At 49.1% G+C, this 13,620-nt stretch overlaps 2 protein-coding genes across 3 annotated transcripts; one reads left to right on the top strand and one right to left on the bottom strand.

The window, feature by feature from the left end:
* Positions 1-1,119: 1,119 nt before the first annotated feature.
* RPS3A (ribosomal protein S3A) lies at positions 1,120-4,883 on the bottom strand. The gene is made up of 6 exons (XM_017805803.1): positions 4,748-4,883; positions 4,398-4,501; positions 2,966-3,153; positions 2,585-2,793; positions 1,876-1,985; positions 1,120-1,286 (listed from the first exon to the last, which is right to left on the bottom strand). The coding sequence occupies exons 1-6, from the start codon at positions 4,807-4,809 to the stop codon at positions 1,165-1,167; spliced, it is 795 nt and encodes a 264-aa protein (XP_017661292.1). The 5' UTR covers positions 4,810-4,883; the 3' UTR covers positions 1,120-1,164.
* A 154-nt stretch (positions 4,884-5,037) lies between these two features.
* On the top strand, positions 5,038-8,218 carry LOC108493049 (ribonuclease CL2-like). 2 transcript variants are annotated; one of them, XM_017806041.1, is made up of 2 exons: positions 5,038-5,142; positions 7,690-8,218. In XM_017806041.1, the coding sequence occupies exon 2, from the start codon at positions 7,696-7,698 to the stop codon at positions 8,125-8,127; it is 432 nt and encodes a 143-aa protein (XP_017661530.1). In that variant the 5' UTR covers positions 5,038-5,142; positions 7,690-7,695; the 3' UTR covers positions 8,128-8,218. The 2 variants fall into 2 exon arrangements, with proteins under 2 accessions (XP_017661530.1, XP_017661529.1); XM_017806040.1 differs by lacking the exon at positions 5,038-5,142 and adding an exon at positions 7,148-7,279.
* The last annotated feature ends 5,402 nt before the right edge of the window (positions 8,219-13,620 follow it).

Genomic DNA, 13,620 nt, shown 5'->3' with positions numbered 1-13,620 from the left:
CCTCTGAAGTAAGTTTGAAAACATTAGTTTCATTTTGCATATGATTTGGTGCAAACCAGAATTACCAAATAGGAAAAGGTGAAAATCCCTGACACGGAACAGTACAGCCCTCATGGGTAGCAGGGCCCCCTCCTTTTCCCTTAGTAACTTGCTGACACAGTAATATTTCACTATTTTCCCCCATTTCTTATCCTATGCTATATGACAGCCAACTGCGAGATCTACAGCTCTCAGTGACCTCCCCATTTTGTTCTCAGATTTTAAATCAGAAACTTACCGACATTTTCACAGGACTAATTCTAAACAAAACATGTTCATAGCACAAAAAACTCATTTCAGTCAGAAAAAACACTCCTCCATTTTGAAGCCCGAACAAGAAAAAATGCTATCAGATAATAAACAGTCTTAAAATTACTCAGCAAATCCCTTAAGTATGCTTTGTTTTCAGAGCACAGACCGTTGCCTTTTTACGGTATCATTTTTCCCCCTAAAGTTTCTCAGGTTTTTCAACCATGATTAGTTACCCCTCAGTTCTGACAGAGGTTAAAAACCAACATGCAACCCCCTACTGCTCTTGAGCATGCTCTGCATTTCTGCACTGCTCAAAACACTGCTTCCATAATCATAACTACAACTTTAAGATATTTAAACAACTTTTGATTATGGGAGACCACATCTATCCCACAAGAGGTTGTATTAAATTACCATGAGGAAGCTTAAACATATACATGTAATTTTTAGGCAAGTAGTCCAGATAAATCCTCAAGACTTCCCTATAATAAAAAATTCTGAAACAGCAGAAAAATTCTGAAACAGCAGCCCCGTTATCCCTGTACAATGCTCCTCTGTGAGGCGCCTCTCATTAATGCAACCTCTGCACAGATACCCAAGATTTCTTTTGTGAGGACCAGAATTACTGGAAAAACCAACATACAGAATCCACAAAAAGGACAACCTCCCTTCCACCCATCTTGCAACACCAATCCTGAAAAACACCAGTCCAACACAAGTCTTTTTTTTTTTCTTTTTTTTAAACCAAGGCAATAGGTTTACCTTCCTGAAAACCCATCCACACATCCAGCACCAATATTGCCCAGTAGCAATGCAGGCAACCAAACATTAGTTCTGTATATTAAAACTTTTATTTTCCACCAATTTTTAGTTTCAGACAGATTCTTGCACGGGCGGCTCGTATCCATCAGCTCGCTCTACTTTAGTGCCTGCCTCGTCCCCAGAGGGCTTTCCAGCACCACCACCTTCACCATGCAGCTCCATCAGCTTGCCCACTAAAAAGAAGCAGCAACATAAACAGTGAGAGATGCACCTGTTTAAACAGTTTTAAATTACTCAATTGCTCATCATACACAAACCACCAGAACATTTAATACAGGTATGACCAAGTCCGTTCCAGAAAGCTCATGGAAGGAGATGCTGCTGCAGTAACTGACAGTCAGATGGAAAAAAGACTGAACTAAGTGCAACATAACACAATTACAAATTAAATTTTTTCTAAAAAGATTTGGATTCAAGAACCTACTACTGCATTACACGGGAATGTCAGAAAATGGGAAAATAGAATCATTCCATGTCATTTGGGACCGAAACATTTTGTCATCATTCATTCCCAAGGTAAAGCCTTTAAGCATTCAGCAGCAGTTTCAGGTGAGAACTCAAAAAGCTCTGAACTCAATGCTCACTGCTTTGCTTTCAATCCTGGAAGCCACAAAGTCAGACAAGAACACACCAATTCAATACTACAGCTGCATAAGTTCACGATGCTGCTGTAACATCTTTATCCAAAAGCAAACACATTTAAAGTGACTCCTTGCCACATCCTTCTCCAGGAACACTGAACGTCTGCAGTAACTGACTTACACTCAAACTTGGGCTTCTTCAGCATCTTAACCTTGCGGACGTAGACGTCGTGCAGAGGGTAAATGGACTGACAGGCCTTCTCGATGTCCTTGCCAATGCTGTCTGGGATCCTGAGAAATCACAGAGCACAATAGTGCCACAATGTTAAAAACTCTGCCTGCTTCTTCACCAGCAACACAGGCTTAAAAAATCTTTAAGAGTACGAAATAATCTATATAAGTTCACATCATTAATGCAACCTTCACTCTGACACTTTTCTTCAGGTATGTTAAGATTCTAAGACGTTTCCCTTGCAGTGTTAAAAGGAGCATAGGGCAAGCGTGCCCATTTTGACAACAAATCTCCAATCAAACTTTTGGAAGCAAATATCACACTTTGGAAAACCTTCTTATACCAGAAGAACCCAGAACACTCACAGCCTCAGCTGATGAGAATTACAACTTTACTCTGCAGAACCACAAATCCTCTGGAGAGCACAATTTTACATTTATGCAAATGTTACAGTGGGTACGAGTGAAACAGGATGCAGAGACCAAGAGAAGCTATCTGCAGAAAATGGCCTTTGGCTTTCCAACATGAGGGGCTCCCTGCCTGGTCTCTGCCAAATGGCACAGGAAGCACCAGCATTCTCCAAGTTCTCAGCAACAACCAACCAACAAACAACTACTGAAACTGTAGGGGAGAAAAAGAGAACACAGTCAGAGCTTACAGCTTATTGACAACTTCCTTCAGGTCATTGGTCTGCACCTCCCGGGTCATGATTTCCATCATCTTTTTACGGATCTGCCGGACCTGCTGATGCTGGGCATAGGAGGTCTTGCGGATCTGGTTATTGCGCTTCTTGGTGAAGCCCACGCAGAAGAGGCGCAGCAGGTAACCGTCCGTGGTCTTGACATCGACGTGGGCTTCAATCATTGTCTGGAAAAGAAAGAGACATTTACCCCCACATGACAGAGAGGTTCCCCAACCCCTCTAACCCGACATCATTAACACCTGCCGCTGCCACCTCAAACACAGCTTCACAATGCTCCAGTGCTTCCCCCCCTTCCTAAGGGCTCCGGCAGGAACACAGACCTTGTTCTTTACACACCTGCCATTTTTTGACCATGGAGCACATTTTGTCCCGGGTGAGGTCCATTCCATGGAAGTTGGTCAGACAATTTTTGCCCTGAACGTCCTCAGTGATCAGTTTGAATTTACGGAAGGCAACCTCATCATTCTGCAGGTCAGCCAGACTCACTTCGAACACACGGCCCTTTAGTCCGTCAGAGGCAATTTCTGTGTGATGGAACAAAATAAAATACCTTTTATTAACATTAGGAGCGCGCTGTTCAAATCAGATACCAAATTCCCACTGGATGTTTTCTAATGGTGGTGATCACAGAATCACTAAGGCTGGAAAGGCCTCCAAGATGGAGCCCAACCCCTGGGGATGCAATGCCAGGGCCTTGCAGCGCTGCAGTTCATTTGTGTCTTGAGCCGGATCAAATCAATTCACAGAGCCAAATACTGGGTTTTGTTAACTCTGGGATGAATCTTTCCAGGCGACTGTATCAGATGGGGGACATGAACACCAGTGTGCTGCAGATTGCACCACATGTAATAGTTTGGGTTGTTTTAAGTGGAACAGGTTCCGGAGTATTTGGAAATTATGAACAGCAATGAAAAACAAAACCGCCACAGCAGTTGGTTGCTGTTTCATTAAACAGCAACCAACACCCCAGTCATTTCACAGCTCCCCCTCTAACAACCATTTTAACACTGGCTGATTCACACTTGGTTTACAGTGACCCTTATTTTACTTGCTTCACGTTACAGTTTAAAGTAATGATCATCTTCATAAATGTAGTACAGTGTAACTATTTAGCCATTCTGCACAGCTAGGCTTCCAAAAGTACTGATACCCCTATCCAGATCCCCCTGCATCCCTAACACAGGTTTCCTTTTCCTAAGGTGTGCCAGATCCTATAAAAACAACTTTACCATTCAGTGATACGCCTACACGTACACGCACTCACATTAAATCAGCAATTCCAGCTCTCAACAGAGATGAGACACCTTTACCCAAAAGCTTTAAACTTTAGTCCCTTGACACGCTGGTTATTATGATCCTGTTATGACCAAGGTCTCCCGTGGCACTGTCCCACATCTCCCCCTGTGACAGTCAAAATGACTCCTTAATTCTGAACTTTTCTCCAACCCACTAGATTACCACCACAGCAGCTCATTAGAAACTTCAGGCCTATCCTGTCCTCCTATGGTTTGGTTTCTTGTACAAACAAGGACCTCACCATATGAACTTCCCTGCAACTAAGCTCATTTATTCAAACAACTTGCCCAACTCAAGAAAAACTCACTTAAATCACACAACTGAGCCAGAGATGCCTATTTTTTTTTAACTTCCAGGTTCATGTTAATACGAGCAAAACCCATTTGTCAGCAGTTCTTTAATCGAGTCCCGCTTGGAGCCAGCGCACGGAGGAGACACATGCTCCTCTACTGTACAAACCCCAACTACTCACTAGTTCCTTGGGTCCTGGTGACAAGTGTCTTCCCGATGTTTCGGATATTAAACATCGCCGGTGCTTTGACATCGTACCAGTCCTTCTTGGAGAAAGGATCGACCCTTAAATGAATGAAGGAAAAAGATTTTTTAACCGACTTTCTCAGACCAAGCCGAGCTTCAGTAAAACCTCCCTCCCCACATGCCGCCTCTCTAGGTCCAGGCCCGCCCGGCAGCCGCCATGACAGCCCGGGCCCCGCTCCAGCCTGGCCGCCGCCGCCATCCGCCCCGCATCGCCGGCATCCCGCCGCCGCGGCGCTCCGCCCGGCGCCCCCGGGCACCGCCCGCCCGTGCCCCGGCCGCCCTCACACTTTCTTCTTGGCGCCCTTCTTGCCGCCCTTGGTGAGGCGCTTGTTCTTCCCGACCGCCATCGTCCCGCCCGCGCCGCGAAAGGGCGGGGCGCCCCCCCTCCCGCGAGATTATACGAGACCGGCGCTCGCGCGAGACCTGCGAGCACGGGGACGCCTCGCGCCGGGAGGGGCCGGGCGGTGCCCGGGCGGTGCCCCTCCCCCGCCGGGCCGTACCACGGCGGGACGGAACCAACGGCGCGGGGGGGCCGGGGGAGCGCTCGGCGCGGCCGTGCCCGTGAGCGCCCCCGCCCGGCGGAGCTGCGCCCTGCGGAGCGCCCGCACCGCGACCCTGAGATCGGGGACCCGAGAGCCACAGAGACCAGGCTCGCTGCGCCGGCTCTGCCCGGGCGAAAGGTAGGTGCCGTGGGGTAAAAAGTTGCATCTTTTATACAGTAAAGTTTACCTGAACCCGCGTATCTAATACATATTCTCCGCCTACCTAATGCGCATCAGTTACGTTTCCTTCCTGATGCCTTCAAGCTGAATTATCTGTCCCCAGGCTGAGTCTTCTCACCTTTTGTAAACTAACTGGTGTCGTTGTATAACTTCTACAGTAGAAGTTGCTTAATAAAGAAAAGAGCTTTTGTGTTTTAAGCGTTGTGTAAGATTACATCATACAAATAAATATGCATTAGGTAGGCGGTTCATGTAAACTTTATTGTATAAAAGATGTAACTTTTTACCCCATGGTGTGCTTGATACGTGGAAACCTTCATCTAGCACCCTGCACAGAATAAGCAGTGTCTCCTTTCTAAACTAGTCTCTGTGTCTGTGTTTAGAAAGCTCCCAAAATTGGCAACATTCCCATGCCATGGGGCGCCGAGGGGACAAACAGAAGTTCCTGGTCTAGGCTTCCCCAAGTGCCTTGGCTGATGGCTCCTCTTGCCACAGGAGGCTCCGATCAGCCCACCTGGGATGGTGGGCAGGGATGAGAGAGGGAGATGCAGTGCCCAGGACAGCACCAGGCAGTTGGGACTCCCTGGGACAAGAATGGACCACAGGCTGTGGTTCATGAATAGACATCACAGCGACCTTTGGAATGATACACCTGAAGGTCTGCCGGGTAGAAAAGGCTCCAGCACAGGTACCCGTGCCATGCCAGCTAGAGTCAGCCCATTGCCAGACATCCAGGCTTGCTCCTCCTCCTGCAGACACCATCTCTTTTCCACCCACACCAGGACAGTGGAAAGCAGAGAGTGTCTGGAGGGTTCTGATGAGAGTCCCCATCCTCCTTCCATGCCCAGCAGGAGCAGGGTATTGTCAGCATCTGAGAGTCAGCAAGGGGGCTGTGCTGACCTTCCCTGTCTGCAGGGTTTTGGCCTGGTACCTGAGCTGTTCCTGCTGCAGGGGCTGTGCACTTTTGAGGAGGATTTCTTGAGAGGCTGTAGAAATGCTACCAGAGCCCAGGGTAGGACCCTCTGCACTTCCATTGTGGCGAGTCTTGGAACTGTGACAGCTATTTTGGGGAAGGTGGTGCCGAAGACCAAGTGTACCCAAGGCTGAAGGACATGGTGGGCCTGGGACAGACAGGGGGGCAGCTCTGTGCTGTCCTGGGGGACAAGTAGGTCAGGTGACGGTGACACACACTCAAAAGTGCATCTCTCAGCCACCCGTGGTTCTAGGACTGAGGCCCGCTCCTTGTCCTCCTTGAATCACTGGTGGGCTCAGACTTGGCTGCTCATGTGGGGGAAGGGCAGCTGAGGGCTCCTGTGCACATTCTCCCGTTTGCCACTTCCCATCACAGTCTCTATCATGTCTTTGAAGAGGACAACGGAGACCACTTGCACCCAGTGGTGACAGCCTTTCCCCCTGAACGGGATGTGCTTTCCATGGCAGTCCATCAGGATGGTCAAGGGAAAGGAATGGGTCTTTGATAGGCTCAGACTGGCTTCTGGTTCTTTGCTGTTCTCTGCCTCAGTGGAGTAGCTGGGAGCATATGAGGTAGCAGTGAGGCAAAATGCACTTCCCAGGGGTATGAACTTGCCTGCAAGGGGACACAGGGAAAAGGGATGCATAGCTCCTGAAGCACTGCAGGACAGCTGTGGATGTGCCATGTGTTTCAAGAGGAGCAGGAACATCAGTCAGGTCCCCTTGAGATGATGCTGACATTCTGTCCCCACCAGGGAACTAGGTATCTTGCCCTGTCACCCAAAGAGGCCCAGGTGTCCTGCCTCTCATGGGACAGGTGGCCAAGCCAGGATGCATGATCCAAGGCAACTTGGGCAGGGGACACCAAGGGGATGTGTGCAGACAGTCACGTGGTTTGTTAATGACTACCTAATGACCTTGGGGGGGGCCAAGAGGGTGAGTGGGGCCTCCTGGATACCTGTCTCTTCCCAGACATCCACTGGACCTTGCTCTTTACTCTTCTGCCCCTCCTCCTGGATCCTTGCCCATTGGCCCAGCTGGGGCCAGTATAAAAGATGTGCAGAGGAGTGGGAGGGATCCCGGAGACCTTGAGGCCATAAGGGAAACTGAGGCGCGCACACAGGTGGGGGTGAGGGACGTGTAAGGGAATGTCTGTGGGAGGGGGCTGTGAAGAACCCAAGCATCCGGTGGGAGAGGGAGGCTGTGTATGGCATCTGGGCACTGGGGCAGGGACCCCATCCATAGGGGACCCAGGGGTCTGAGGAGCAGATAGGGGGTGTTCTGTAGGGGACTGAGGCTTCTGGGGAGTGCATAACTCAGGTGTCCGTGGGGTATTCTATAGGGTGTCCAGGCATCCAGGTGAGACACACAGATGGCCCATTTGTCCAGTGGTGGGTCCCTGTGCATTTAGAGGGGATTTGCAAGGGACCCAGGTGTTCGGGAGGGGGAATTTGTAGAGAAATCAAGCATCCAAGGTGGGGTTTCCAGCTGGGGGCCCAGAAGTCCAGATGGCCCTAACCCTGCTTTCCACAGGTGTCCATGGCAGGCTGGGTGCTATGCGTGACCCTGGTGCTGGCGGCACTGGCAGGGGTGGAGGGCGAGAGCCGCTACGAGAAGTTCCTGCGGCAGCACGTGGACTACCCGCGGACATCCACGCTCGCGGCGCACCGCTACTGCGAGACCATGCTGGCACGCCGGCAGGTGACGGCCCAGGGGAGGCCCTGCAAGCCTTCCAACACCTTCGTGCACGCGCCGGCCCAGGATCTGGTGGCTGCCTGCTCCCGGGAGCCTGATGCCTCAGGGTTCCAGAGCACCCCGACAGCCATGGGCATAACAGCCTGCCGCCTGCGGGGGGGGGACACCCGGCCCCCCTGTGCCTACCGCGCCCGGCAGGTCCAGCACCACGTGCGGGTCGCCTGCCGGGACGGGCTGCCCGTGCACCTCGCCGGCACCTACGCGCCCCCGCAGTGAGGCTGGACGTGTGGGGGCTGCAGGTGGGGATACGGATTCTCCCTCCCACTGGAGGCTCCATTAATGCCTGAAATAAAGGAGGTGTCACAGGCCTGGGCTCCAGCATCAGCTTCTGGGGGAATCCTGTGATCTTACCCCTCTCTGGTGGCCCCTAAGCCCCTTGGGTGCCCTCAACCCTGTCCAAGGTGGATCTAGCTACCCATGTGCCTTATAAACTGCTTTTCCCAGCGTCATGGATGTCCCATAGACCCGTAGGGTGTCTGACCTTTCCTGTGCCCTCTCTTCCTTTCTTAGTCACTCCACAACTCCTGTGGGTGCCCCATAACCATCCCCAATCCCCCAGCCCAGGGTCCCCCTGATCTCTTGGATGTGCACCCAGCTCTCTCCCTCAGTATCCTCACCCTTCAGGTGTCACATTGCTTTTCTGGATGCCCCGTACCTCCCACAGGGTCCCACAGCCTCCCATGTGCCTCATAACCCCCTGGGTACCCCCAACTTCCCCCATATCTGTCCCATAAACCATCAGGTGCCCCACAATCCCCTCTCCCACATGCCTCTGACCCCGTCTGTGGCTGAAGCTGCTTCTGGGCCCCTTTGGCACCCCTATGGGACTGAGTCCTAGCTGGGGCCATACACAGCTCTGGATTATCACCCCACACACTGAACACACACAATACACATGAAACATGCACTGTGCAAACAACATACAACCACACTCGCAACACAAAACATACAACACTCACACCTCTGCTCCTACACCTAGCACACATACACGAACACATACACACAACATGCACACGCTACACGTACACACATACACAAGTATTTTCATGGGTTTGGATGGGATTTCATGCATTTCAGCTTGTGTTCATCACCTTTTGTCCTTCATTCCTCCCCATCAGTACTTACCAGTACACCTATAATCTCCCCCTGCCTGAGCCTTCTCTTCTCCAGGCTGAACAGTCTCTGCTCTCAGATGCACCCAGAAATTGTAGCTGAGGAGGAAAAGAAGTGCAGCGAATGGACTTCCTGATCCTTTTTCATTGCTCCCTCTCCAAGATAGCTCTTGCTCATGTGCCTTGAGTAACTCAGCTGCTCTTTTTCTGGAATTCAGCAGAAAGGCACTTTGAGGGCCCTCCATGGACTGGCGAGCTCCAACTCTCAATGCTGCCTGCCCCAGTGAGAAGAGCACTACTTCCTGTGCACTGGAGAGGAATTGGGGTATTTCAAGGGCATCTGGGGCATTCCTTGCCTAGCAACTTCCAGCACTCACTTCTCCACCCTGTGTTTTAATAAATCATTGCATTTATTACTTAATTCCTTTCTCATTTAGGTACTTTCATGTCCTGCATATCACAGCCAAATGTAAAAGTTGTGAGGTTTGTGGTTGATTCTGCCTTGTAACACCACAGGGAGAGACAAACTATCATTTCTGCTTTGTGAGTGAGAGTTAGGCTTTCCTAAGGTCACAGAAAATGTCAGGGACAGGAGCTCAGTTCAGACCTCCTCAACCTGATTTAATAGCCTCCCTTCCCATTTATGTTCTTTTTACCTGAAGAAAAGGCAAAGGTACAACCAGAAATGTTTCCAGAACAGTGCTATATGCCACCAGAGTAGTAGCCCAAAGCTTGTATCTGAGTGGTATCTGCTCGAATTTTATGCCCAGAGTTTGCTGTGACAGTGGTCAGCCTGCTCGTCTCACCCGCTGTATTGTCAAACAATTAATTCCTTTGCCAGGAACTGGCTGTTGCTTGTTTAGCACGTGGAAATCAAGCAAATAATGCTGACACAAAGCATGCTTTTCTTCACTATGGCTCATATGTTTCCAGTGTCCAGCATTTGATGGTATAAAATGAGAGGCATGAGCAGTGTGTTAATATTTGTAGTGCTACTGTGGAAATTTGTTTCTGCTTCTTGAAAAGCAAGGGCATTTTTGCAGAACCATAGCAGGGAATTGTTTAAGCAGGCACTGCAAAGGCCTTAAAAAATATTTACTCAGCAAAGTCAATACCAGACTCCATGGATTTGGCAGAGTGAAACCAGGCTGTTGCTGCATGCCATGCATGCCAAAATTGACATGGAAAAAGCTTCTCTCCAGTGTTATCACCTGCTCTTAAAATATACCCTGCACAAATACAGCAAAATAAAACTGGTTTCTATGCAGGATTTGCTCTAATAATTTTTTTCCATGGAGTTTTGATGTTCTACCTTCTTATAACGAAATAATTCATCCAAACTTTCCAACATCATGACAGCTTGAAAAGCTCAGTTAAGAGTGGAAGCACTCGTATGTCAGACTTGATATACCTTTAAAATCAAAATCTCTTTAATAAGCGGTTACTTCTCTAACTTTAAGCATTAATTTTGCTCTTTTAAATGAAAAACACTAAATCTTTTGAAGCAGTCATCAAAGGAAGGAGAAAACTTTAAGTTTTCTACCCCTCTAATGTTTTCAGTTCCAGAAGGAAATACCAAGTATTCCTCTTTGTATTCACACTGTTTATACACTTAAAATAAAGCAGGTATCAACTGAGATTTAAAAAAATCCATTCTTTTTCCATTTGAATTTGTCTGTTTTTTCATAGCTGTATCTCACTGAGAAGATCCAAATCATGTAGACTGACTTTCTTGAGATTTTTGGTCTGTTTAGCATGAAATACTGCTGGTGATATTATGGGAGCAACAGGAATGTGCTTCACATCACCCTAGAGATGACTATTGAAATCACTTTCCAAGCCTGGCTCGAAAGAGGACCTTTTACTTTCTCATATGGTACATTTTTGAATGAATGTGCAATTTGAACAATTTAACCACAATGACTAATTTCTACCATCACAAGTATTTCTATGGGTCTTTTTTAAAAAATTATTTATTTACTTGAAGAATGATGGGTTGGAGAGACTAGACTATTCCTTTATCTCTAGTAAATGAAAAGGCTCTGGAGCTTGGTTTGAGTGGTGGGGCTGATGGGCTCACCCTCCCCTGTCACTGAGAAGTGGCAGAACCCATCCTCACTTTCCTGTGACCGAGGGTTTAAATGCTGGCATGTTCCCACCACTACCCTATAACACATGAGGCCAGAGCTGGAAAAAAGCTACTGCTTTCTGTGAAGGTATGAACAGAGAGGAAGCAAAGAGGAAGGACCAAGCCTCCAGGAGTACGTGGGAATTTTGCTCAGAGTTGCATCCCAACATGCCATATGTGGCAGCTCAAAGGGGATCTTATCTTGCTCTTGATGTCTTCAAAGTATGTGATAATGGCCCAGGTGGCTGACAGAGCAAATAACCAACCCCAGCTTTTTCCACCTACACACAAACCTTGGGACAGAGGTTCTTAAAGGAGTCAACACTGACAGATATAAAAATTCCCGCAGATACCTCTGTTTCCTTAGTTCAGCTATGTTTTTCTGAGGTCCTGCCACATATAAGGAGGAGCCAGAGCAGCCCTTGGCTCAGTCCTTTCTCCAGGCATTGGAGGCAGTTGAGGAAGGTGCTCGATGTGCACCACAGACCTGCTTGTCTTTCTCCCTGCAGCCCCATACTGACTGGTGGCCTTCCCTTTTCCTGCTCTCTTCCACCACCTCTGTGCTTCAGGACACCTCTCTCTGACTGTCCGGTACATGGTCGTCACTCCTGCTGCTACACCAAGGGCAATTCATGTCTGTGGTGCTTCCTGAGGGCTCTCCTGGCCAGAGGTGCAGAGGGACACATGGTAGCAAGTCCCTGCTGACTTGGATAGGGACATTTGTACGGTTTAGATGTGAGTTGTCCCCAGTTCCCCCTCTCTGGGGGGGCAGATCAAGATCATTAAGGACAAAACAGCCAAACCAGACACTCTGGGTTGTGAAAGATGGGCTTAGGGGTTACCAGAATGAACACATAGGCAAGGGGAGCAGGGCAGGAAGTGGGGACAGTCTCTGTTGTGACTAGGATGGGGGCCAGACAGGGCCAGCAACATCTGCCCCAATCCTGCCCATACTGCTGCTTGCAGCCACAGTGGCCCTAGTGATCACTCAGGCCCATCAGAGGCCAGGAGGCAGACTACAGGACAGTGGAGGTGCAGGACCCAGACTAAGCCCCAGCATAAACACCTTGGCAGGAGTTTCAAGCCCCATTTTCCCCTGCTCTGGACTTCTTGCAACAGCATCCTTTCCCTCTCCTATGGCCTCGCTCTTTTGCTGCTGCTTGCTAAGAAGCCAAAGCAGAACTGAGCCTGTCCTAGGGTAACTTGTGTGGCTGGTGGGACATGTCCCTGCACATGTGAGTGTGCAGGGTGAGAAGTGCTATTGGCAAAGCAATCACATATAACACACCTCTGGAGAACTAGGTTGGCTTTTACTCCTGGGATATCCCCCAGCTTTGAGGAGTGCTGTGAAGCAGGTAGGCTGGGTCACCAGACCACTGGGCAAGAGGGCTTCTAGCAGCATTGCCTGCCCAGTGCTTGTCTTGGGTCTCAGCCTCATCTTGTGTAGGAAACACAACCTCCCCACCAAACTCACCTGCACTACAAATGCACCAGTCAGCAGCTATGCCCAGCTCCTGGGAATCTGTTCTCCACAGAGATAGCAGGCACTGCCAGAGAGCTCTCTTGCAATCTTTCTTGTGTCCACTAGGAACCTGGTCAGAGGGAAAGGGGCTGCCAGGCTGCCTTGAGGGCAGCAGAAACCCTAATGCTTTTCTCCAGTTCTCAAGTTGAAGCATTGAGCCTAGGACCCAAAACCTAGGACTGTTCAGGCTGGAGAAGCATGAGCTATCATAGGGGAAAGTATCAGGAAAACCTGGAGATAAGAATTTCTGTTTACATGAGAGCAAGAAGCCACCCACCCAATCTTAAAATAATACAGCTGAAAAAGCTACAAAACTATTGTTAGCCTCTAGTCTTCTGGGAATGCTGCTGCAAGGTGCCAGGACCAACACCAGAAACAGTCTCAAGTGCCCAAACTCAAGGGAAAGAGTTTTGATCAGGTTAATATCCCATGCTGTGCAGGCCCTGTGCTAATACCTGTAACAGTGTTTGTCACCAAATTGAAACTTGGCATTCAAAACGGATCCAATCTTGTTTTATGTGGGCTGGTTGAATGTTTGGCTATTTCTTGAGTTCTGCTGAGTACCCAGCCTCAAGCTTTGCAAGACACTTGCCTTGCATATTATTTCCCTGTTGCCAATACAACTTGAATTTGTCATGGCCAGGCCCTTTCTCCTTCAGTGCTGTCCTGCAGAACTGCTGCCAACCTCCTCCCTACATCCATGCTTAGAAACTGAGTCATCTCTTCATCTAATCTCAGAAAAACATGCAGGGCTCCTTCAAACGGGTTCTCCAGCTGTTTCACCACTCTGCTGACCCATGTGAGACCACATGCAGCAAGTCAAAGCCAGACTTTCCAGTGATGTGTTCAGGATGATCTGTTGGACAGCGGTTCCCAAGCCAGAAAGCTCCTGCCACATATGCTGGAGGGAAGTGGACCCAAGAGTCAGATGCAAGGAAGTCAGTGTA

The sequence above is a fragment of the Lepidothrix coronata genome, unplaced genomic scaffold (assembly GCF_001604755.1).
Source record: "Lepidothrix coronata isolate B3197 unplaced genomic scaffold, Lepidothrix_coronata-1.0 Scaffold13, whole genome shotgun sequence".
In the NCBI taxonomy this organism is placed as follows: domain Eukaryota; kingdom Metazoa; phylum Chordata; class Aves; order Passeriformes; family Pipridae; genus Lepidothrix; species Lepidothrix coronata.
The sequence above is the reverse complement of the archived record's forward strand: the minus strand, read 5'-3'. Positions and strand labels throughout refer to the sequence as shown.

Excerpts from the sequence above, each read along its gene's own strand:
- RPS3A (XM_017805803.1), bottom strand. The coding sequence starts at position 4,809 with ATGGCGGTCGGGAAGAACAAGCGCCTCACCAAGGGCGGCAAGAAGGGC. Across the intron at positions 1,986-2,584 it reads AAGGAAGTTGTCAATAAGCT|GATCCCAGACAGCATTGGCA; the intron begins GTAAGCTCTGAC and ends GTGATTTCTCAG. Across the intron at positions 1,287-1,875 it reads GAAGAAGCCCAAGTTTGAGT|TGGGCAAGCTGATGGAGCTG; the intron begins GTAAGTCAGTTA and ends GCTTCTTTTTAG.
- LOC108493049 (XM_017806041.1), top strand. The coding sequence starts at position 7,696 with ATGGCAGGCTGGGTGCTATGCGTGACCCTGGTGCTGGCGGCACTGGCA.